Here is a 24,976-nt window from a genome sequence, read left to right as displayed (position 1 = left end):
CCCTCCTCCTTCCCTCTTCCTCTCCCTCCACTTCACCCACCTCCACTCCCTCCTTCCTTCAGCCCCCTCCCAGCCTCAGCTGTTAGCTGTTCCATTAGGGGATGATAGAGCAAGGAGTCCCTCGCCAGGTGTTAGCCACCAATCTTAGACTTCCCAGCCTGTAGAACAACAACAACAAAAAAACCTATTCTTTCTAAACTACCCAGTTTCAGGCATTCTATTATAGTAACACGGAATAGACGAAAGTCAGGCGTGATGGTTGAGGCCTGTGATCCCAGCACTCAGGAACCTGAGGCAGGAGAACTGCTGCGAGCTTAAGGACAGCTTGAGCAAGGGAGTAAGACCCTGTCTCAAAAACAACAAAGAAAGAAAAAAGATTGATTCACCCTTCTTGAACAAACAGTCTTGGCAAATGGGGTTGTTGTTCCATAGGGCTAGGGACTCTGGTCTCTATGATTGTATTAGGTGAAAGGATTTGGGGGAGAGAACTGTAGTCATCAGTGTCACCCACACCCCCAGGGTGACTGCCAGAACTAATAGAAAAAGCTGTGCCCTCAGCAGGTGTGATGGGTTCAGAGCCCCTGGAAAGAGCCTGTCATCGCCTGCAAATGGCTCTAGCTGCCCAGGAATGGAGCACAGGCAGCAGACCTGGGAAGCACTTACGCTCTAAGGGATTTAAACAGGAAGAGAAGGCTGAGCCAGCTTCAAAAGCCAAATAAATGATCTGGCACAGAGATTCTGTGTGGAGCAGTGTGGGCAAACATGGTCACCCCAGAATGAGTTGGAAAAAAAATTGAAAATTAAAAGTGAGGATTCAGAAGAAGAAGAAATTCTTTCTGGGCAGGATAGGATATTTTTAAAAAATAGCTTTGAACGGGTGAAGGATTTTGCACAGGCAGAAGTTAGAGCAAGATGAAGAACACACTTCAAGGAGTCACAGGGTGAAAGGCAATAAAGCCAGTAGGTAGCATGGCTTGAACCAAAAGCAGAGGCTGTGCATCAATGACTACTGTCCAGCCTGCAGTTTAATGACTGATGGAGGATTCTCATTGGTTAATAAAGAAACTGCCTTGGCTTTTTGATAGGGCAGGATTTAGGTGGGTGGAGTAGACAGAACAGAATGCTGGGAAGAAGGGAAGTTAGGCAGATGCCTCGGGCAATCGCCATGCCTCTCCTCTCTAGGTCAGACGTGATGGAGCCAGCCACCAGGTCAGACATGCTGAATCTTTCCCGGTAAGACACCACTTGTGGTGCTACACAGATTATTAGAAATGGATTAAGCAAGATGTGAGAATTAGATAAGAGATTGAAACTAATGGACCAGGCAGTGTTTAAATGAATACAGTTTGTGTGTTGTTATTTCGGGGCATAAACTAGCCAGGTAGCTGAGACCCGGGTGGCGGGAAGCGGCCCGCAGCTCTCACTACAAATGACACAGACCTCATGGTGTCTTTTTCATTAGAAAACAGTCTGGTTTGAGTTAGGCATGGTAGTGTACACCTATAATTCCAGAGCATCAGAGGCTGAAACAGGAGGGTCTTAAGTTCAAAGTCAGCCAGCATTAAATGCCAAGACCATATATTTAAAAGGAGAAGAGGAGGAGGAGGAAGAGGAGGAGGAGGAGAAAGCAAAAGCAAAAACAAAAAGTCTGGTTTAATATCACTGGCCAAGTCTGAAGTAGGGGTGAAGTAGAATTAAATCAACTGGTTAGGAAGGTAAACAGGGTAGAGTAATGAGGGATTAAAATTAAAGAATTAAGTTTCAGATGCCCAAGGTCAGGGACTTGATAATAGATGGGGCATGAAGGACAAAGACAGAGAGGAGTCAAAGATGACCCAGGTGACTCAAGCCTGCATGACTTCAAGGTCAGAGATACCATTAGAAAAGAGATTAGAAACCCTGGTCCCTTTGGGCATGGGTTATTTAAAGTCAATTATTTCAGCATTGGTTCATCTAGGCTGAGGCTACAGCAAATAGGAATAAAGTCAAGAACCACAGAGGGGACAAAGTTAAGAAAAGATGGCAACCATCTATCCAGAGGCTAATGTCTAGTAGGCAGGCTCTCCAAGAAATACATTGTTTAGAGTTTAAATCATTTAATTCTGCCAATCCTGATGGTACAGGTCTATAATTGCAACTACTAGAGAGGTTGAGGCAGGAGGATTGCAAATTTAAAGCCTGCCTGAGCTACAGAACAAGTTCACAGGAATCCTTGTCAACTTAATAAAAACCTGTTTCTCCAAATAAAATGTAAAAATAGAGCCAGGGATTTAGCTCAGTGATTGGGTGCTTTCCTATTATGCACAAGGCCCTAGTACCAACAAATAGTGGGGGTGGGGCAACTTGCATTTAAGCATTGACCAAATGATTGCATAAATCTGACTTTAAAGGATCAGAAATCCAAACATTGGAAACAGCTCTTTCCTCTGAAACACATCCTTCTCTGATTGGCATCTCTGTTTCTGCTGTGAGCTGGACACACACACACACACACACACACACACACACACCTACCTCCAAATATCTCCCTATGACTTCAGGGAAGTGATCTGGACCAAGCCACATAGTAGCCTACAGGAAAGTAAGGGCTGATGCATATTAGCTTGAGATGGAAAGATGCTTGCCTAGCATGTACTTGATCTCCTAATCAACATAAGCTGATATGGTGGCATGTGCCTACAACCATAGTGTTGGAGAATTAAAAGCTGAGGACAGAAAGTCCAATGACATCCTTAGTTATATAGTGACTTTGAGGCCAACATGAACTACATGAGACCTTAGAGAGAGAGAAATAAAGGTGAGAAAGGAAGAAACCTCATTTTAAAAATGTCAAGACCTCTTCCCTCTTCGGAAAAGATCAAAATCAGTTTTCAAGTCCTTAATAAGTCTCTAGTCTAGGCCTGAATGAAGCAGCAAAGACATTGACACATGCCCTTCTGGGATGCCCCTGCCAGAGTTCCGCCCTTGACCAAACACAGTTCTCTCCTTTATGTAGCTCCTAAGTACATGGAGGGAGTGAGGAGGCTTCTTGCTTCCTGAGGGATGAAAGTGCCTTAAGAATTCTTATTAGAGAGATGGAGAGATGGCTTGGTGGTTAAGAGCATTGGCTGTGCTTCCAGAGGCCCCAGGTTCAATTCACAGCAACCACATGGCACCTCAGTACAGGTTGTAACTCCAATGCTAGGGGCTCTACCAATGCCCTCTTCTGGCCTCTGCCAGCACTGCACAAACATAGTATGCAGGCAAAACACCCATACACATGAAAATAAATGATTCTTTACAAAAGAGCCTACGACTAGAACACAGTGGGGTTCATACAGCTCTGATCCAAGCCCACAAGATGCTCAGTAGTCTGTGACCTTCATCTCCACAGTGTATCCTCATGACAGTTCAGCACCCCCTCCCACAGGTCTGACTGCAGCCTAGTAATTGTGCCCAGTTACTAGAGATCTCAGGGCCCCTTTCCCAAGATATCTGAAGTCAGATGCTTCAGGAAATTTATGGAGAAACTGAGGCAGAAAAGGGAGAACACATGAAATTTGAGTCCAAAATTGTATAGTCCACCCACTAGATGGCAGTAGCTCCTAAAACTGCCCTAAAGACCATAACTAGGGGTGAAACAGCCTTCAAGGAGGGACTGGTAACACCTACAGAACGGGCACTCTGGCAAGCATTTGCTCTGGATTCTAGCACTCAGTTCATAACAATTCCACTGGTCAGTTTCTATTATTCCTCGAGCTGTATTTTAAAATATCTGATAAATACTTAAACCTTGAAATCCACAGTTTTTCTGCTAAGGAACTCAAAAATCATCCCATTAGAATGCAAAGACCATCATCCTTCTCTTTTGGAGATACACAATCCCCGTCTCAGCTACTCACCTGCCAGCACACTATAAAAGCAGCCATGAACAGTAGGCAAACAGGCAGGCTGTGTTCCACTAGAACTGCCCAGAATAGACAGCAGCCCAGATTTGGCTTGAGACCATTCATGGCTCAGGTTCATCACATTCATTTTGCAAGAACTTGGTGAAGTAAGATTAAAATAGGCAAAAACAAGTAGAGTTCACCATTTGCCCAAGGTCATCCAAACAAGTAGTATCAAGTCAGAATTAATGTCAGGTTCCTCAGCTTCCAATCTTCTCTGTCCCATTTTATATGTCAGCATAGAGAAGATCGGAACCCCCAAACCCTGACAACACAGTTTTGCAGAGAGAAACAGATTGGGAAACAAGATTCTGGTCCAAGCCCTTCTACCAACAGGACCTTCAGCAGGTGAGCCGCCCTCTCTCAGTACTCAGGGGCGTGAAATGAGCACCGTGCGGCTAGCTCTGGTGATGTCCTAAGACCAGGGTGACACTGGCGCTACTCCATAAGCTGACCTCCCACCCAACACAGTGACGCTGGTGCTACTCCATAAGCTGACCTCCCACCCAACACTCACTTGACAGCAGTGGTGAGGCGCAAGGGCCTGACGCCGGGTGTGGCAAAACGCAGAGTGTTCATGTAAGCCACATGTTGCAGGGCATGGTTGAAGGTCTCCACATCATCCCCCTCCAGGGTGAGCAGGGACTGCGAGGGGTTCACGTGGACCTGGGTCCCAGACACAGACATAGCTGAGAGCAACACCAGGCGGCAGGAGAGGAAAGGTGCTGAAGTCTGGAGGGGTCAAGGGGAGGGGCAGAGGCATGCTGGGAAAGAGAGGGAACGGAAGGGGCTATACCTTCATGCCTTTGCCCAGGCTCTCGAAATCCCTATAGTCCAGCCCCTCCCGACATGCATAGAGGCACTCGATGACCTCACGGCTCTCCAGGCGACCTGAACGCACGCTGAAACCAGCCAGGTAGCCATGGAAGTAGTGGTGGATCTGCAAGGGGTCTCCTAGGGCAGGAACACAGGGACAGGCCAGGTAGTGAGAGGAGAAAAGAGGAGCAGAGGAAAGGTGGGGCCGAGGGTAGGGCTGATAGAAAGGGGAAAGGAAAACATACAGAAAGCTTGAGAAAGAAAATGAAAATATGGAAATAAGAGAGATGAGAGGTGAGAAAGAAGTGGGCCTGTGGGGAAGGATAGAGAAGACCCATAAGGCAAAAGGCAGGACAGAATTTTTGCCTAGCATATGTGAGGCTCTGGGTTCCATCCTAGCAACACAGAGAAAGAAGAAAAATGAGTAGGGGAAGAGAAAAGACACAATGAGGAGGAAGGGGAGGAGGAGTGGACGTGTAAATAGTTTCTGAGAGGAGAGAGAAGGGGAAAAACACAGTCAAGGAGGAACATTGGAAACCACAGGAAATGAGGAGAATGTGGGAGGGGCAGTCCTCCCAGGGACATGCAGGGAGACCAGGATGAATGTGTGTGATCTTCACAGATGCCTAGACTGTCCCCTCCTGCTACCTGCTTTCTGCCATGTGGAAAGTCAGCAAGAGAAATGTTATTACAATCTTAAGCAGGAAAAAAAACACTCAGAATCCAGGCAAGCTATGCCCAGCCTTCCTGCTTCCAAAAAGACACCCCACTTGATACATGTTTAGAGACTCTACCATGGTGACATGTGACCCGGAAACTAGAAAGGCTGGATTGGGGCAGACAGTCAGGATTAGAACGCTGGTCTCCAGTCCTCATACACAGTGTACCTGGGGTTGTGTCTGTACTGTTGTCTCCTTTTTCCTTCTCTTTGTTCTTCTCTTCTGGGAACCAAGAAAAAAAGTAGCAGTGAGTTGTGAGCTGTAACAAGGGGTTCTGTAATTCCTCTCAGGCTTTGTAGGATTTGTAGGCTCTCCACAGAGTCCCAGTCCCTCTTATGCCATGCCCAACTCTTATAGGCCCCACTTATGCTATGCCCAATCGTGCAGGCCTCTGTTACGGTTTCCTCTATTGCTCAGGAGACAGGACGGTTCTGGTAAGATAAGCACACAAATGGAAGACTAGCAGTCCTCTGAAAGATTCCTGTCCTCCTGTGTGGGAGAGGCTGTTGAAATTGTCATCTCTTTGACGGAACAAAATAGGAACTGCTGGAGTCACACTGTAGATTTATGGATTGAAATCCTACCAGGTTTAAGGCTCTGACCCACACAATGTGGAGGACAGGTAGTATCAGAAGCAGAGGTCTCCTCCAGCAGAGTTCATTCCTAGTAGCTACCCTGCCCAGCTGTACAGAGATTCAGAAGGTAGCCTCTGCAGAGGGACAGGCCACCCTCGCTCCTCACCTGGCCACCTTCCCTCATAGCCCTAAGCTGCTGAGTCTTTACCAAGAAGGTCGGAGGACTCACCAGTCCAGCAGGCCCCAATCATGAGCGCAGGTTCCCTCCTAGGTGGGTGGATGAGTCCATTGTCATGGATGAGAGCAGGGTCGAAGGAGATGCCATCGGTATACAGTGTGACTGTAGGGAACTCGAGATTCAGGGCATAGTGGTGCCACTCATCGTCACAAACCTGGGGCACAGTGTGGGAGCAGGAGCCCCTCAGTGACTGGAAACAGGACACTCCTACGCATCCCCAGTTCTATCAGCAGGGCTGCCCACCCAGCTCAAAGAATAGCATTCTGTCCAAAATCTGCAAGGCAGGCAACTGCCTACAGAAAACTCTGTGGGTTAGGAAAACCTTTAAAACTGCAAACAGAGCTAGGCACAGGAGTCCATGCCTAAAGGCCAGCAACTCAGGAGGATGAGACAGCGGAATCACTTGAGTCCAGGAGTTTGAAGGTCAGTGGAGCAACACGACAAGCTCTTGTCTCAAAAAAATAAAATAATAACAACAAAAAACCCACAGTGTTGTAAATGAACTTTTCCCAAAATATTTATGAATGGATAGGCAGATGACACTGTGATTTCTAAGGTGGTCTCTAACCCAATAGGAACCTCTGGGACTTCACTCTGCTGTTTGTCCTTGAGTCATCAAGATGGATGAGGAATTGGCAGAGGAAGGGGTAGAGGTCTCTTCCTTGCCTAATTCCTAGTGTTGGGATCCCTCAAGGCTTAGGCATAAGTGCTCTCCCTTCCCTGCTCTATATCCCCTTCCAAGGAGTACCCAGTCTGTTCATAGGTGCTCAGACTCCATATTCACACTGTAATACCACCACGCCCAGCCCCAGCACAGAGCTCTCCCCAGATGCTGGGCTTTCCACTCGGACTTCTCATGGCCACCTCAAGTTTAACATGTATGAGATGGAAGCCAATATGCTTCCCAGCTCCCCCACATCCCATCTTCCTCTCAAACCACCAGCAGGTGCTTTCATCTCAGGGCCAAACAAGACTGACAGGTGCATCTCCATGGTCACATATCCATGTGTGCCCCGGTCCTTTTGTGTGGAGTCACAATAGTTCCACTTGTTGACTTGCCTCCTCTTTTCTTCTTTGTACTGGAGACAGAACCCAGGCCTTGAGCATCTGAGACAAGCACTCTACTCTAAGCATATCCCTGGTTCGTTCTTTTTCTGACTTTTTATTTCTGATTTTGTTGGCTGGTTTGGGATTTGTTTGTTTGCTTGCTTGTTTGTTTGAAACAGGGTCTCTCTATGTAGTCCTGGCCATCCTAGAACTCACTTTTTGTAGGGCCCTGGTCTGCCCTTGTTCCTGGGGCTCATCTTGAGGACAGTTTCTGGTCAGATGACTAAGCATCCTGTTTGTTCCTGTGCTCCCTCTGCCCCGCCTGGTGATTTGTTGTAGGGCATTGTTGACTCTATTGTTGGTATGGTAATTTCCCACCTGACTAGGTGGAAGTCCTTGTGCAGCAGTTAGATATGGTAATTTCCCACCTGCCTGGGTGGAATTCCTTGGGCAGGAGTTGGGTATATAAGATTTTCCCCAAGGCTAAATAAACGGCATTAGGCTGATCTCCTTCCGAATGACCCAGGTCTCTTTGTGTGTTCTTTCAATCTCCAGGCCCTTGTCCGACTCGCGTAAGGTACAGTGGCGCACGAACTGTACCGAGGGGGTAACACAGAATCGGGTGTTACAACTTTTTAGACCCGGATGTCCTCAAACTCACTGAGATCTACCTGCCTCTGCCTCTGGAGTGTTGGGATTAAAGGTGTGAGCCATGAACCATCATGCCTGATGGTTTGGGTTTTTTGAGTCGAAGTCTCTTGTTGCCTGAGCTATCCTCAGTTTCACCAGGACTTTGAACTTCTGATCCCCCTGCATGCACCAGGCCACCTGGCTGTATGTGGTGCTGATCCCATCCCCACATCCCATCCTCCACACCCAAACCAACAGATGCTTTCTCTCAGGGCCAAACAAAACTAACAGCTGTGGGTTTCTATGTAGGCCTCTCTGTCTCTGGACTGCCATCAGTAGCTACACACTCAACCAACTTCGTTATATCCCCCAAGACAAATGATGCTGGTGGTGGTGGTGGTGATGATGATGGTGGTGATGATGATGGTGGTGATGATGGTGATGGTGATAGTGATGATGGTGATGATGGTGGTGGTGATGGTGATGGTGATGGTGGTGATGGTGATGGTGGTGATGGTGGTGGTGGTGATGATGATGGTGGTGATGATGGTGGTGATGGTGATGGTAGTGATGGTGGTGATGATGGTGGTGATGGTGATAGTGATGATGGTGATGGTGGTGGTGGTGATGGTGGTGATGATGGTGGTGGTGATGATGGTGGTGGTGGTGATGGTGGTGATGATGGTGGTGATGGTGGTGATGATGATGGTGGTGATGATGGTGGTGGTGGTGATGATGGTGATGGTGGTGGTGATGATGATGGTGGTGATGATGGTGGTGGTGGTGATGGTGGTGATGATGGTGGTGGTGGTGGTGATGGTGGTGATGGTGATGATGATGGTGGTGATGATGGTGATGGTGGTGATGATGGTGATGACGGTGATGGTGGTGATGGTGATGGTGGTGATGGTGGTGATGGTGATGATGATGGTGGTGATGATGGTGATGGTGGTGGTGATGATGGTGATGACGGTGATGGTGGTGATGGTGGTGGTGGTGATGGTGGTGATCATGATGGTAGTGGTGGTGATGATGGTGATTTAAAAAACAAAGTCACACTAAACTGCCAGGAAAGTCTTGAACTCTCAATCCTCCAATCTCAAGCTCTGAGGTAGCTGGGATCACTGGTCTGTGCCACTAGGCCTGGCTGACTTCCACTCCTCTGCCTCGTCAGTATAGTCCTCCCACACTGCCCAAATGACCATTCTCAAATGTAACTCTGACCCAGTCATTTCCTGCTTTAAGGCCTTCAGACAAGGGCTTCCTAAAGCCCCTGCCCGTCTCTCCAGGCACTCCTTCAGCCTTCCCTGTCGTCTGCTGTACCCCAGCCCCACTCTTCTCTCCCTTGCCTCAGAGTTTTCATCTATTGCTCCTACTTAGATCTTTTTTAAACTCTACCTCCTCTATAGGCTGCCTTAGGGGTCAAGGATTGACTTGGCACACACTGGCTCCTGGGCTAGATCTCCATCTCTGCCAAAAAGAGGAGATAGGGAGAGAAACAGAAGGCAAGGGAGGGGAAAAAAAGGAAACAGCTTGCCTACCCAACTAAAATATAAGCTAACTGAAATTAAATATTTTGATTCATATTATATTCATATTGTTAAACTCCAGTGTACCCTAGAATTTATCTGTTGAAAAGGCAGGTACTTAATTGGTGTTTAATAGATGTTTTAAATAAATGAGAATAAAGAAAGTTTTAAAGAGAAGAACTAAGGGACGTAGATCAGTGACAGAGCATTGCCCTAGCATGTAAGGCCCTGTTTTCAGTCTCCAAGTCCCCAGCAACTCTAACTCTCTCTCTCTCTCTCTCTCTCTCTCTCTCTCTCTCTCTCTCTCTCTCTCTCTCTCTCTCTCCTCCCTCTGTCTGTGTGTGTGTCTCTCTCTCCCCTCTGTTTGTGTGTCTGTCTCTCTCTCTCCTCCATCTGTCTGTCTGTGTCTGTCTCTGTCTCTGTCTCTCTCTCCCCTCTGTTTGTGTCCGTCTCTCTCTCCTCCATCTGTCTGTCTGTCTGTCTCTCTGTCTGTCTCTCTGTGTGTGTCTCTCTGTGTCTCTGTCTCTCTCTCTCTCTCTCTCTCTCTCTCTCTCTCTCTCTCTCTCTCTCTCTCTCTCTCTCTCTCTCTCTCTCTCTCTCTCTCTCACACACACACACACACACAGCTGGCATGGTGAACAGGTCTATAAACCCAGGTCTAAAAAACAGGTCTAGGGAGGCTAGGGCAAGAGGATCACAAGTTCAAAGTCAGCCTTGGCCACAGAGTGAGTAAAAGGCCAACAGGACAACTTTGTGAAACCTTGTCTCAAAATAAAAAGTAAGCAGTAGACTGGGGACATAGCGCAGTAGCAGAGCAAGGTCCTAAATTCAATCTTCAGCATCCCAGGGAAAAGAAAGAAAGGAGGGGTTAAGGGGGAAGTAGCAGGGAGCCAACATCATGGAAGAAAGATCCAGAAGCAGCAAACAGCAAATCTCTCTACACTTTGCTACAATAGCCAGAGCTTTTGTAAACAGACCTTGCTTATCTAGTTTATAAGCCCCTGCTTCTCTTCTATTTCCTGTGCTTTTCCCCGTTTATCAATTACTCACATACAGAGGGTATATAAGAAAGGTAGAAGATGGAAACTCAAATTGGCCCTCACTGGCCCTTGTAGTCAACTTGGAGATTGAACAGACAAAATGTGATGGCACAAAACTATAGTTCCAGCTCCCAGAAGGAAGAGACAGGAGGGTTGAAAGTCCAAGGCCAGCCTGAACCATAGAGTAAAAACCATGTCAAAAACTAGACTGCAACTCGGAAATGTTAACTTAAGAAAGGATCTTAGTTCCTTTGTCCATTTTTAGGCATGAGCAAAATAATAAAGATTAACATGTATAGAATTGTTTTAAGTCTATAAAGGTCTATTGTATAATTTAATCATACAACAACCTCAGAATGTAGTATTCCTTTTATCCATATGAAAAGGCTAAAGTTTAGCGTGGCGTGGTGGCACACACCTGTAATCCAAGTACTTGGGAAGTGGAGGCAGGAAAATCAGGAGTTCAAGGGCATCCTCTGCTACTCAGCAAATTCAATATCAACTTGGTCTACAAAGAGACCTTATCTCAAAAATAATAATAACAAAATACCATAAGGTGAAAATTACAAATTTTAAAAATACTAGCCAGATAGTGGTGGAACAGCCCTTTAATCCCAGCATTTGGGAGGCAAAGGCAGGCAGATTTCTGTGACTTTGAGGCCAATCTGGTCTACAGAACTAGTTCTAGGACAGCCAGGGCTATACAGAGAAACCCTGTCTTGAAAAAAAAAAAAAACAAAAAACTAGTACTGAGAGCTAGTAGGCTTCCCATTCAACACTGAACCATAAGCTCTGAACTTGACCCCAGCATCACTTGGTTTCCTGGTTACAACTAAGAATCAAGGACTGATGTAGGTGTGTCTTCTATCTATCTGATGATTTCATTGGTTAATTAATAAAGAAACTGCTTGACATGATAGGTCAGAACATAGGTGGGTGGAGTAGACAGAACAGAATGCTGGGAAGAAGGGAAGTGAGTCAGATGCAATGAAGCTCCAACCTAAGATGGACATAGGCTAGAATCTTCCCGGTAAGCCACCCTCGTGGTGCTACACACATTACTAAATATGGGTTAATCAAAATGTGAGAGTTAGCCAGTAAGAGGCTGAAGCTAATGGGCCAAGCAGTGTTTAAATGAATACTATTTGTGTTGTTATTTTGGGGCATAAGCTAGCCAGGCAGCCGGGATCCGGGCAGCGGGAACGCAGCCCGCCTCATCACTACAGAAAAAACACACTGTTATATGGGTTATATATAAGAAGGAAATAAAATAAAATAAGTTGCTAAGATAGATGGCCGGGATTAATAGAGAGTTGCCCCTACTTCCCTTTAATCCAAAACTACTTCTCTAGGCAGCAAGACTTGAGAGGACCAGACAACCTGGGGTAGACTAATCAATGGCTGAGATTGGAGGAAGGCCAATCAAAACAGCAATTACAACAACAACCCCAGAAGCTCAGAAGCCCCTTCTCCCCCTTAGTTCCACCCACCCAGTCCTCTCACAGGCGGGCCCCTGTCTCACCTGCTCCAGTTTCCAGAGAAACTTGACTGGGCGTGCACTCTCGAGCAGCGGCCAGTAGAGGAAGGCAATTCTGCAGCCATGGACGGTCAGTGAGTAGTGAGAGAAGCCATCCTCTGAGGGGACAGGAAAGAGGACAGGAGTCAAACACAGGCAACAGCTGGAGAGGATGAGTCTCACTTTCTCAGTGCCGTTGAGAGGGGCAGGTGAAGATAGAGTCAGTCGGCTCCTAGAGAAAGGATGGGTGAACCAGGTGTGCTGGGCAGGGGCCTTTATGGGCATAGGACAGGGATGCAAAGAGATAAACTTGACAACTGCCAATGAGAAGGATGATGTCGTTTGGGCGTCAGTCTCAAAATTATCATCTCAACAAGTCACAGAATGACAGGGGTACCAAATCAAGTCCACGAAATGTTCATGGTGGTGGTTGCCACAGTCACAGCAACTAGGCAAAGTGAGCCCAGAAGTTTGGGGTCAGCCTAGACAAGACTCCATCTCTTTTTCTTAAGGTGGTGTGGGGAGTATGGTGGGACAGCCCTGTAATCTCAGCACTCAGAAGGCTGGGGCAAGGGGGCTGTTCAAGGTGAAAGCCAACCTGGGCTACACAGCAAAACTGTCTATTTAAAAAAATAGACAAACTAACAGACAAAAAAAAAAAACCCTAGCACTGGCAACTTAGAAATTAAAAGAGGGAAAGAGATTGTCAACAGTCCACATTGGGTAGCGACAGGTGACAACCGCAGGACAGGTAGCCAGTGTCCCGCCTCAGGTTAGGGCCCCAGGGAGGGCTCACCATTCTGGACTGTGTTACACACGATGGTCTCCTCCTCCTTCTTCCCCTTGCTGGGAGTCACGCCATGCTTCATCCAGAAGGACAGTGTAAAGTGGTCACTGAGACCATCCTGCGGCCCAGCGCCCAGGCCTGCTGGGCCACCCAGGGGAACTTGCACAGCTTGGGTGCCATTGAACCAGTAGATGAGGCTGCTGTCCTGGCTGTAGTGCACTGAGAGTCCCGCTGTCCAGTTGGCATTGGGACCGGGCATGGGCAACAAGTCTACCTCCCCAGTGGCAGCACCTGCAGAGGCCCCAAGAGGCACAAGTGTCAGAGCTGAGAAGCAGCAGAGGAGGAAGTGGGAAGGAAGTAGGTAAGGTGACTGGCAACATTCACCACCTCGGAAAGCCTTTCAAAGACAAGAGAAGGGTAGCTCTCTTTCTTCTAGAAATGTCTCTCATTATCTCAACCCATTCACCATTTCTCCATTGCTCCCAAACCTTGTCCTGTGCATCTAGTTCTGGGTCCAGCAATGTGCATCTTCACCGTCTTCTTCACCATCTTCATCACCATCTCCGTCACCATCTACCTGCTCTTTGGGCCACAAAAGCTACCCACACACCTCAACTCCCACAGAAATACAAACACCTGCGGTGGCCTGAGGAGTCAGCTTTCAGAGGAGGGACAGAGAGGATGAGGGATGGTTGGGAAGGTATGGCCCAGGGGGCAGGGTACACACGCACCGCAGAGTTTCCGCAGTGCCCTTTCTGAGTAGTTGTCTCGGTCGCAGCCCTTGGCCACATGGCTGGTCTGCAACTCTATGGTGGCCTGAATGTTCCATAACGGTTCGTCGCAGGTCTCCAGGCGGATGCCAGGGAACAAAGCCAAGCTCCCAGCTCCCGGGGCATACTCAATCCTTTTGTTCCAGCCTGCACAGGTGAGACAGAAGGCGAGGAGACAGATGGTAAGGCAGGCCCTCCTGCCATGTGCACCGACCGTCTGCAGCTCCGAGGAAAATGGCCTGTCTGGAAACGTGCCTCCAGCACCTAGCCTACCTGCCGTGGTCATCAGATGGGATAAGAGAAAATTTGGGGGGAATAAAAAAAATGACAGGTGGTTTACAGGCAGGTCCCTGCCAAGAGCCTCACCTTGCCAGCTGGGCTTGCAGGTGGGCTTCACCTGAATCTCCACCTCGGCGTCATCCGCAGCCCGCTTCTTCCCACAGTCGTACGCTGTCACTGTGAACTTGTAGAGCTTCTCACCACTGTACTGTAGCTTCTCCGTGTTCTCAATGTTGCCTGAGGTAGGAAACAGGAGGCCAGACAGACAGGTCAGGGTCACCAAAAGAAGCCCAGAGAGGCCCAGGGAGCCAGCATCAGCTGGTTCATTTATCAGCAGGTTGTGGGAAGGAGGTACCAGGGAAGAAAAGGAGGGGCTGTGGGGAGGGGCAGGAGTAAGGAGCGACGCCCTGGGTCAGTCATCCGGAGAGCAGAGAGGATGCTGGGCAGCTGGGGACAGGGAGAAGTCTCACCGTCATTGTCGATGAGGAAAGGGGTGTTGGGTGTAAGGATCTCATAGTAGCAGATCTGGCTGTACTGGGGGGAGCAGTCACCATCAATGGCTTCCACACGTAAGATGCGGTCATACAACTTCCCCTCTGTCACTGCAGCTCGGTACAGATGCTCCACAAATACCGGGGCAAACTCATTCACATCGTTGACGCGGACATGCACGGTTGCCCTGTGCCCGTAGGAGCAAAGTGGACATGGAAGCATTAAGCAGCTGCAAACACTCAGCAATAGTGCAATCAGGAATCCAGACGGGGAGGGAGACAGGGAGGGAGCCTGTCGGCCCTTGAGACTGCCCATGCCCCCTCAACAGGGCACTGAGCTGTGCTAAAGTCATAACAGATACAAAACCATACAAGGGGGAGCACCCAAGGAGAGGGCCAATGATGTAGGGAAGGAGGAACAAGCACTAAAGAACACCCGAAGCCATCTTGGTGATTTCTGTCCAGAAGGCTGTAGAAAACGGGGAGGAAGAGAAGAATAGGTTCTGCACACAGCTAATCCCTCAGCTGCCCGCTCCTGCCTAACCACTCATTCCATAACACTTTCAGCCCTCATTAGGATGCCAAGGTAAGGGGAAGGGCAAAAAAAAACAAAAATAAAAAAGTAAATTCGGCAGACCCCTGACTGAACAAAAGTCAAATCTTACAGAAGAAATGAGAAAAATATAGATTAAAAAAAAAGTTAAAAGTTTCCAGTTCTCAGGGAAGTGACATTTGACTGGAATGTGTAAGTTGTCTGATACATCTGAGTAGTTCACCTGCCTAAATTGTGCCTCAGCCATGGCTCTTTCTGACTCACACACCTTCCCAGACAGGCAGAGCTAGGTCTAAAGTCTTCATTCTGTTCCCTGCCTCTAGCCCAGAGTCAGGCTCCCAGGCTCAGAGGCAAAGGTCTTGTCTCTCAATGGAGCACTAAGTCACAAAGACCCTTCAAACCTCTGATGCCTCTCAGTGGCCCAGGATTCCTTATTGCTGATCTGTCTCCCATTGTCAAGTGAGAATTTAGCTGGTGACAGATGTCGGTGTCTGAGAGCCAATCTTCTTCCATGCTATGACCATCCCCATCTTCCCTGTCCTATTCCAGCTATATGCATATCACAAGCCTGATGTTTGCTGTGTGCTGCAAATGGACCAGAGGGGCACTTGGAAGGGGTCTCACTGCATGTGGAATGTGCTTATCTCTTCCTTGTTGTTGTGTGGTCACCACAGTGCCTATACGCTGTGCAGCAGGTGCAAAGGGACTTGCTTTTCGTACAAACCATCTCTTGTAAGCTTCCTAGCAACATCTCTGTCTCACAAACAAGGAGAAGCAAGTCCAGAAACTCTGACTACATTGCCTAGGGTTGTAAGAAGCAAAGAGGAAGCTGGGCAGTGGTGGCGCATGCCTTTAATCTCAGTACTCGGGAGGCAGAGGCAGGAGGATCTCCGTGAGTTCGAGGCCAGCCTGGTCTACAAAGCAAGTTCCAGGACTGGCTCCATAGCTACAGAGAAACCCTGTCTCAAAAAACCTAAATAAATAAATAAATAAATAAATAAATAAGGTCGTGGGTTCCATCCCCAGGTTCCTGTTGGTCTATCCTCTGCTAATAAGAGGCTAAAGAGACTAAACTTGCCGAGCTAAGCCTCACAGTTTTGGCTTACAAAGGAAAGCCCCATCTCTGAGAGACCACTGTTGAAGGAGGGGAAAGGGTTCCATAAGGGACAGGTATGGCATAGGCCTCCCTCACTTGTGAGACTTCTTGGTATTGGTGCCTTCGGGCCCCTCGCCACAGTCATAAGCCTGGATGGTAAAGGTGTGCTCCTTCTGGGCCTCACAGTCCACAGGCTCCTTGGCCCGGATCAGCCCTTCACCTGTTGCCTTGTCCAGGATCACAGCCTCAAAGGGCACCCCAGAGCCGTGCAGCCGGAAGCCACAGATCTCACCTGGCAGAGCAGGAAGAGAAGAAGTGAGTCTCCACGTGACACCTCCTTCCAGCCCTCAGCCTCCTCGCCCGGGGCCACGCCCAGCTGTATAACTCCTCCCAGACTCCAGCCCCTTCTCTTGATGACATGAAGAATCAGTGATCCCCAGCTTCCCTGAGCAACACACTCAGAGCCAGCGGGTCCACAAGATCTAATGTGCCTAATTGCTCAACTCTGCCATCCTTTACTACATCTTCGTTCTTCCGGGGCCACCCATTCCCTTTCTTGCACATCTGACACTCTCCCCAGGCCTGTGCCCCCCTTTCTCATCGCTTCCTCTATGAGGACCTCCCATCCCTCTCTTGTCTTCTGCCTTCCCAGCCACCTTTCTCAGTCCCACCGCTGTACCCCAGTTACCTGCGTAGCGCAGCGGGGCATCTTTGTCCAAGGCAAAGAGTGGTGGATTCAACAGGACGGTGTTGTCATTCTCCATGACAATGCCCTGGTACTCTGCCTCAATCCATGGCTTGTGCTTGTTGGCTGGCCCCAGCCCAGGGAGAAGAGAGAAAGCACTTATGAGCTAAACCTCCGCTCCCAGGATGCAGCCCTTGGTAACCTCTACCCTAGACCTTCCCATGCCAGGCCACCTTGCAAGCAGGAGAAGGATGAGCTACAGAAGGGCTCGGAGGCTCTGTAGGAGGTCACAGCCTTCTCCTATAACTGGATAGGCAGTTTCCATGGCAACTACCTTCCTGTGGGGAAGGGACCACTATCTCGCCCTGAGGATCATGGATAGGGGTAGAGAATCTCCTATTAAGGTCTTTTTGTCTTGGCAAATGGTGACTAGGGACTCAAAAAACAATAGTAGCCCTTAGAAGGTCCTGAGAAGGGGCAGGAATGAGCGAAGGGAGAGTTAAGATGAGGGAAGAATATTGACCAGTTTCCTAGGATATTAGTGATTTATCCTTCTCCCTAATGAATCTCAACCCTAATCCCTTCGTTCTATACTTCTCCAAGTCCAGCCCAGATTTAAGGCCACCCTCTCAGCAAAGAAGAAAGGACAGGAGAGAAATATATAGGACAGTAGCGGGGGGGGGGGGCAGCGATAGGGTAGAGAAATCAATGCCAAATGGCTGGACCCAGCAGAGCTGACATCCTAGGGGATTATGGAGCTGGCCTAGAAACACAGCAAATCCCTGTCTTATTTCCCATCCCCATCCCCAAGAGAATGCAGTCGTAACCAGTACATTTCTAGGTCCTTCAAGACCTGCACACCCCACGCTTCCTGAACTCTTTGACAGACCTGTGACGGAATCCTAATTTTTTTCTACCTCATGTCACCCTATTAGTCTCTGTCAAGTAAGGTCTCTTCCTCAGGACCAACTGCCCTCAAACTCTTGAGAGGCTACAGGGAAGACACACATGTCTCGTCTACCTTTTTCTAGACCCAATCTCCACCATTTGATTTACCTAAACCCACTGGGCCCAGCCATGCTCCCAAAGTCAGATACGGAGAGGGGAGGATGTACCATCAGAGGGAAACGGAATCACCAGAGGGTTCTCACCCCAGTATCTCACGACGAGCAAGAAATTCTTATTTCTGTTCACAGCCCAAAAAATGTTCTGGAAACTGCAGGCCTCACCATTTCATGATGGTGACCACCATAACCCCCTTCCTTAATGGCTGAAGAGAAAGCTTCAAGATGGTGTATGGGAGGCCAAGTAGTTAGTGTCAGAAGGCTCCAGAGCCAGGAGGACCATCCTGAAGTAAAAGCTCCAGCCAGACATAGAAAACAACAGACAGAAGAGCCACCAAGGACAGAGCCAGGCACCCTGCAACCTTGTGACTCTCCTGGTCCCTGAGCCCTTCTCCCTGTCCCTTTCCAATGGCTGCCTGCTGCCCTATGTCCATTATTCCTCCCTTCTTGGCTCCCCGGCTCTTCCTTGGCTCCCTCCCCCACTTCTCACCTTTCCTGTTGATTTTCCTCCCTCCTTCTCTGTCTTAATCTTTCTCCTTTCCCAGCCCTTTCTTACTCCTTTTCCACTCCTGTCTCCCTTCTCACCTCTTCTCTAGAGCACCCCACACCCCTTTCTGCCCTTTCTATCCTTTCTCCCTCCCCTCTGCCTACCTGAACCTTCTGCCCCTGGCCCCACCCTCCCCCTCCCCCTGACAGGCTGAATTTATCTGCTGTCTGCCAGAGAGGGCAGCTGTGGTCACCCACCACACAGCGGATGCCGGGAGAAGGGTATGGATGCAGAGGGACACGAAAAAAACATACGTGCTCAGAATTGCTGAGTTGTGATACCCAGTTTCTCCCCAGGAAGGGATGAAGACAACCAGATGGATCTGCCACACACCCTTAGTGAGCACACCCAGTGAAAATGAATTGAGGGAATGTCACCCTCGGGGAGCAAGTTCCTTTGAGACAGGAGGTGTCTATCAGCACGGAGGAGTTGGGGGAGGGGGCAGAGAGACCCCAGGTGGGAATGGAGACCACATACAAGCAAGATGCTGGGCAAGCACATGTCGAGATGGGCCAGAGAGGAGGAGGAGGTGGCCCTTGGAAGTGAGGAGGGTGAAGGAAACGGGTCTGAGGAAGGATGGAAAGAGGTGGTCAGAACGGAAAGGACACCTGTCATGTGCCAGAGAGTCTCAACATCTCCCTCCCTCATACCCCTACACTGCTCAGCCCGACACCCCAGTTCAGAGGTCCCCATCCCCGTCTATCTCACCTTTGTTGCCAGAGCTGAGCTGGAGCAGAGAGGTCAGCAGGAGGGGCAGCAGCAGGAGGGTCATGGTGCGATGTAAAGCACTCCAGGCCAGGCGTTCCTGTCCCCAGGGAGCCTCAAGCCTGCTAAAGCCACCTTGGGGAAGGGATACCGAGATTCTGCAAGGAGGGGAGGGCAGTGGGACCAGATGAGAAAGAAGCCCGCTGACCACGCTAGTTCATACAGCCGATTTATGCAGACCGGCTGGGTGGCCGAGATGGGGGACTTGCAGTAGCTTCTCTTCGCTCTCCAGCCCAGCGTCCTCCACTCTCTCTCTCTCTTCTCTCGCTCGTTCTCTCTCTCACTCACTCCCACCCCATCCCCGCTACTGCAGGATGACATCAGCACAGCCAGGCAAGGATTGATGGGGCGGCTGGCCAATTGGAAGACTGGGGGCGCCAGGTGCTGCAAGGGGGGTAGGGAACCAATGCGACTGGGAAGCAGGGGCGGGAGAATGTGTTAAGGTTTTTTCCCCTGGCTGCAGTTTGGGGGAGCAGAGAACTGCGGGGGCTAAAGAAGAAACTGGAAAGCCATTGGGGGGGGGCATCGGAAGACCTAGCTGAAAGCCGGGAGGTGGGGTGAGGACGAGAGACGTCAACAGACTTGAGGGTGGCCACGAGAGGCGGTATTCACGTCACCCACCCCCAATTCTTCACTAACCTCTTTCCACAGCCCATTCCATCAGCTAGTCCCTGCTGTGTGCTTCCTGGGAACCCGGAGGCAAAACCTCCAGCATGAACATGAGAGATTCGAGCATTTCAGTTTCAACCCAGGGCCCCGTGGGAGCCAGAGGAGGGGCAGCAAAAGCAATGACATGGGCCCTGAGCTGAGGAAGAGGGATGACTTCCTGCACCCCTTTCTGCACAGTTCACCAGCATCTGGAATGTCAAGATCTCTTTTTTTCCTGCTGCTTAACAGTCCCCAGATTCCTGATCTTAAACCATAATGGAGCTGCCCTACAGCTTGACAGGAGTGCTGGCCAGTTTGGGAGACGAGTGGGTCGCTGGGGGCAGGGTATACAGTGATTTCCATATTCCCCAAGCCATTATGATGATGTGTCTTGATAAGGATTGACAAGTAAGTGATGGTATCCAGGACTCAGACTAGAGAGGGAAACCCTAGGCCCCAAAGAGTATAAAATTCTCAGCCCTCCCTTGCCTTCTCTTAAATCAACACTCATTGAGCTTCTTCGGTCTCTCTGCCTTCCTCGTACTTGTCCTTGGAGGCCAAGAACACCAGTTTGAGGACCACATTCAGCCAGCTGTGTGGGAGTTGTGGAGGCCTTGCAGGCTAGCCCTCCCCACCCCTTTTTTTTTCTAAGACAAGGTTTCTCTGTAACTTTGGAGTCTGTCCTGAAACTCACTCTTGTAGACCAGGCAGACCTCAAACTCACAGAGATCTGCCTTCTCTGCCTCCCAAGTGCTGGGACTGACTCAGGTCTCTATTACATGGGGTTCTTGAGTAAGGGCTGTTCTCACCTCCTTCCCTCACACCTCTGAATATCAGGAATATTCCCTCACACCCTGACTCAAAGAATAAATCTGGAACTCACAGTAGCTCTGCAATGCCATACCCCAGGAGCCTCCAGAGGGAGCCCTCAGGGTTCCCAAACCCGCCAGGAAAGGCATGAAGGCCAAAACTGACACTTGAAAGTTCAAGTTTGGAAGACTGACAGCTCCAAGGTCATTTCACAGAAAAAGCTGAGACCAGAGCTCCTCACTGGGGTGGGGGGGTGGGGGTGTCGGGAAGCCTCTCACTGCAGCAAAGGCCCAGCCCTGTTAAAGCCCTGGTTAACTGAACCTTCCCGCACTGCATGAAGGCTGACCTGGATCTGTGAGCCTCCCCTTCTAGATAGCTCCCCATCCTGACTCCTGACTCCAGGCTGTTTCTGTCAACACTGAGAAGAATGCCTCCCAAGCTGTTCCAGGAGAACCTGGATGACTACCTGGAAGTCCCAAGGGATGACCTCACCCTTCCAGACCGTTTGTGCTCCCCTCCCTCCTCTAGGTTCTCCTGCCCACCTGATGCCCTAGGATCTCTTTCCCTACAAGGCACTGCCCCTCACAGCCTTGTCAGAGCTGTCGCGGGCAGCAAGGACCTGGATAGCTAGTAGAGAACCTCAGACATCAGTGTGGCTCTGGGGAAGGGAGTACGCTGAGGACAGGACAAGATCAGCCACCAGCACAACCACCTACTGATGAAATCTCTTAGCTCCTTCTGGGCCGACATTATGGAATTCGAAGCAGAAATGGAGTTTGAGGAGGAGCTAAGGATTGTGGGTAGATGGGAATGCCAGGTACTTTCCCTAGGGGGAAAGGAGGACTGGGTAGGTGAACAGGTGCCTCCTAACAATATGAGCCAGAACAGGGGCCCCTCCAGCCCAAGCCAGGAACAATGACCACCAAGCAGGCCATGGGCTCCCCAAATAACCATCACTGACCAAGAAGCTCCTGCGTTCCCCAACTCCTTCCTACTTCTTCCTTACCTCTTGTACGTTTTTAACAGAAGAGTTCATTTAGTTTACTTTGTATTTTTTTAATTTCTTCTTTTGATTATGTTTTATGTGAATGGATGTTTCGTCTGCACGCAGTAGTGCCTGAGGAGGTCAGAAGAGGGTGTCAGGTGCCGTAAAACTGGAGTTACACGCAGGTGCCGGGAACTGAACTCGTGTCCTCTGGATGAGCAAAGCGTGCTCTTAACTGCTGAGCCATCTCTCCAGTCTTCTCCTTGCCCCTTCTCAACATCAGCCACAAACAGAACAAAAAGGCCGATAAGCAAACATCCGTTCATCCTGGAGCCTGTGACACTGGGTCTCTGAGTCTCTCTCTGCCTCCTTGGCCATACTTGACAGCCGTCTTTCCTGCTTCCTACATGGTCCATCTGAGTCGCCTTTGCAGAGTTCCCTAGCCATCCTGACACCAGAGCTCCAGCTGAAGCTTGTTCCTGACTGTCTCCCTCTTGCCTGTACTCTCTGGGCTAGGTCAACGCACCCTGTTTTCCACTGCCATCTGGAAACTCCCCCTGACATTTGCTCTCCAGCCGCGGCCGTTGCCTGAGCCCCAGAGCGATGTTCTGGATGGTCTGTAAATCATTTCCACTTATGTGCCCAAAGTCAAATTTGAATTCATTATCCCCGGGGCCCAAAGCTCCTCCACTTTTATATTTACTGTGTCTGCGGGTGGCAATCACCAGCCAGACCTTTAGCCACACAGACATCCCTCAGTTCCTTATTGCCATGTCCCCTCCCAGCACATATGCACACACCACATTCAGAATAACTTTCTGCACTAGTCAACATTATAGATATTTGGTATGTAATTAGTCCAAATGGAAATGTGCTGATATATATATATATATATATATATATATATATATATATATCACATTGTAAAATAGTATTAAAAACACGTCCAGTTTTCTAATTGATCACATGCCAAAATTATAACATTTTGAATAGTTTATGTTAAACAAAACGTATTCCTAAAATTAAATGTTCTTGTTTCTCTTCGGCCTTCTATCGGTGTTCCTAATATATTTTATGAATGTGACTTGCATTTATGACTTTTATTCCTATCGTATGGCACTCTGCTAAGTGTCTGCTGTTGTTCCTTCCTTCCTGAGGCTCTTGTTTCTCGCCTAGCCCAAATTGGTCCCCAGTCTTAATCCTCCCTTAACCAGGCTGCATAACCTATAGCCACAGGGCCCACCAAAAAAGTAAAAATGACCATGTCATTCCCTGCTTAAAGCATTCAGTGGGGACTTGTGGCACTTCAGACAAAGACTACTTAAGAGGGCATGCCAGCTTCCAGTGCATCCTGATGACCTCCCAGGAGCCTCTGCTTTCCTTCTGGCTTCTGTGCTTTTTCCTTGCCACCCCGCCCCCATTATGAGCCATGCCTAGTGACATGGGCTTGTAAGATCTGCAGGCTGAGGAAGGAGGATTGCAAGTTCAAGGCCTGGCTAGGCTACAGAGTTCAGGGCAAGTCTGAACAATTTAGACTATTTCACAATAACAAGAGAGCTATAGAGGCTAGGAGGTGCCTGCTGGGGCTAGGAGATGTCTCAGTTAGTAAAGCACTTACATCCCTAGCACAGGTTCTAAGTTCAAGTTCCAGAACCCACATAAAAACACTAACATGAGGGGCTGGAGAAATGGCTCAGAGGTTAAGAGCATTGCCTGCTCTTCCAAAGGTCCAGAGTTCAATTCCCAGCAACCACAAGGTGGCTCACAACCATCTGTAATGGGGTCTGGTGCCCTCTTCTGGCCTGCAAACATACACACAGACAGAATATTGTATACATAATAAATAAATAAATATTAAAAAAAAAACACTAACATGAGCCCCGGGGTGATGGTGGTGCATAGCCAGGCAGTGGTGGTGCACACCTTTAATCCCAGCACTTGGGAGGCAGAGGCAAGCAGATCTCTGTAAGTTTGAGGCCAGTTTGGTCTACAGAGCAAGTTCCAGGAGATCCAGATCTACATACAGAAAAACCCTGTCTCAAGAAAACAAACAAATAAAAATGTTGACACAGTGGTGTGTGCTTGCAGTCCCAACACAGAGAAAGGTGAGACAGGAGGATCCTTAAGTATCATTGGCCAACCAGCCTATTTGTTATATAATTGGTGAGCTCAAGTCCATTGTCTCAAAGAAGGTGAACAGAAACCATGCACACGCCTGCACACACGTGAACATACATTTTAAAGAAGGGAAGGGAATGTGAGTGTAGCTCACTAGTAGAGCATTTGCCTAGCACAATGTCCTAGGTTCAAACTCTTTTATTAAAAAAAAAAAAAAAGGAAGAAAAGCAAGAAAAAGAAAAGAAGAAAGGAAGGGAGGAAGGGAGGCAGGAAGGCAAGAAGGAAGGGCAGGAAGGAAGGGAAGAAGGAAGGAGGGAGGGAGGGAGGGAGAGAGGGAGGGAAGAAGGAAGGGAGGAGGGAGGGAGAGGGAGGGAGGGCGGGAGGGAGGGGAGAGGGAGGGAGGGAGGGAGGGAGGGGAGAGGGAGGGAGGGAGGGAGGGAGGGAGGGAGGGAGGGAGGGAGGGAGGGAGGGAAAGAAAGTACGCTCCCAACTTCTCATCTCTCTAACTGAACCCCTAACTCTTGACCCGGTTCCTCCCTCCCTACTTCCATTCCCAGCACTCTTGCCAGATATCAGATGCCTAAACACTGATCCTCCACCATTTCAAGACTAAGCAAGCCTGTTCTCTGGGAGGCATCCATTAAGGTCTACTAGAATCCCAGGCTGGGAGGTAGGGGGATTGTTCTTTCATTCCCAAGGGCTCCTCAACTAACATTGAAACTAAGAAAGAGGGGAGGAAAAACCAAGAACTTTGAGCCCCCCCCCCCCCCAGCTAACTGCTCTTCTTTTTGCAAAGTCCCTCCAAACTTCCAGCGGGGTCTGGGGGATGCTGTCCCCATTTTAATCACCTTTCTCCCCAGTTTCACCCTCAGTTTTCCTGCTCCCTTCTCTGCTCTTCCCATGGTCACTGTAGATACCTCAGCTCCCGAGTCCTGCATCTCTCAGAACAAAGGGGCTGCGGTAGTCAGATTGAGCCGGGCATCATTTCAGGTGTCCTGCCTCCAATCTCTCCTTCATCCTGCTTTCCCCTGTAGACCATGGTAACCTGGGAGGAGGAACATCTGGTATGTGTGCAGAAAGGGAAGAAACTGGGCTGGAGACACTAGCTATGAGGAGAACGCTGGGGAGGGAGACACAAACATGCATGTCTGGGAATGATCCTGCCAGTGGGGTTACAACCTCTTGTCCACACCGAGGGCGTTCACTGCTCCACCCCACCCCACCCTGTCCAAGGCTAAGGAAGAAAAGCAAAAGCACTTAGGATAAGTGTATAGAGGAAGAAAGAGAGGGATCAGGTGGGCCCTGGCTACACTCCAGCTGGACATCCCTAAGTCACGGATGA

At 49.2% G+C, this 24,976-nt stretch overlaps 1 protein-coding gene across 3 annotated transcripts in view; it reads right to left on the bottom strand.

The window, feature by feature from the left end:
* Clstn3 (calsyntenin 3) overlaps positions 1-24,976 on the bottom strand; it is a 48,226-nt gene that overhangs the window by 13,684 nt on the left and 9,566 nt on the right. For 2 of the 3 annotated variants that reach the window (XM_038318928.1, XM_038318930.1), the window contains exons 3-15: positions 21,538-21,788; positions 19,017-19,171; positions 16,701-16,823; positions 16,109-16,304; positions 14,343-14,551; positions 13,960-14,109; positions 13,555-13,740; positions 12,833-13,114; positions 12,043-12,155; positions 6,266-6,428; positions 5,630-5,683; positions 4,723-4,880; positions 4,444-4,592 (exon numbers count right to left, since the gene is read on the bottom strand). In XM_038318928.1, the coding sequence (XP_038174856.1) occupies positions 4,444-4,592; positions 4,723-4,880; positions 5,630-5,683; positions 6,266-6,428; positions 12,043-12,155; positions 12,833-13,114; positions 13,555-13,740; positions 13,960-14,109; positions 14,343-14,551; positions 16,109-16,304; positions 16,701-16,823; positions 19,017-19,080 (1,847 nt within the window). In that variant the 5' untranslated portion in view covers positions 19,081-19,171; positions 21,538-21,788. The remainder of the gene's footprint in view (positions 1-4,443; positions 4,593-4,722; positions 4,881-5,629; positions 5,684-6,265; positions 6,429-12,042; positions 12,156-12,832; positions 13,115-13,554; positions 13,741-13,959; positions 14,110-14,342; positions 14,552-16,108; positions 16,305-16,700; positions 16,824-19,016; positions 19,172-21,537; positions 21,789-24,976) is intronic. The other variant, XM_038318929.1, reaches the window with a different exon arrangement.

Source organism: Arvicola amphibius, chromosome 2 (genome assembly GCF_903992535.2).
Source record: "Arvicola amphibius chromosome 2, mArvAmp1.2, whole genome shotgun sequence".
Lineage (NCBI taxonomy): Eukaryota > Metazoa > Chordata > Mammalia > Rodentia > Cricetidae > Arvicola > Arvicola amphibius.
The sequence above is the reverse complement of the archived record's forward strand: the minus strand, read 5'-3'. Positions and strand labels throughout refer to the sequence as shown.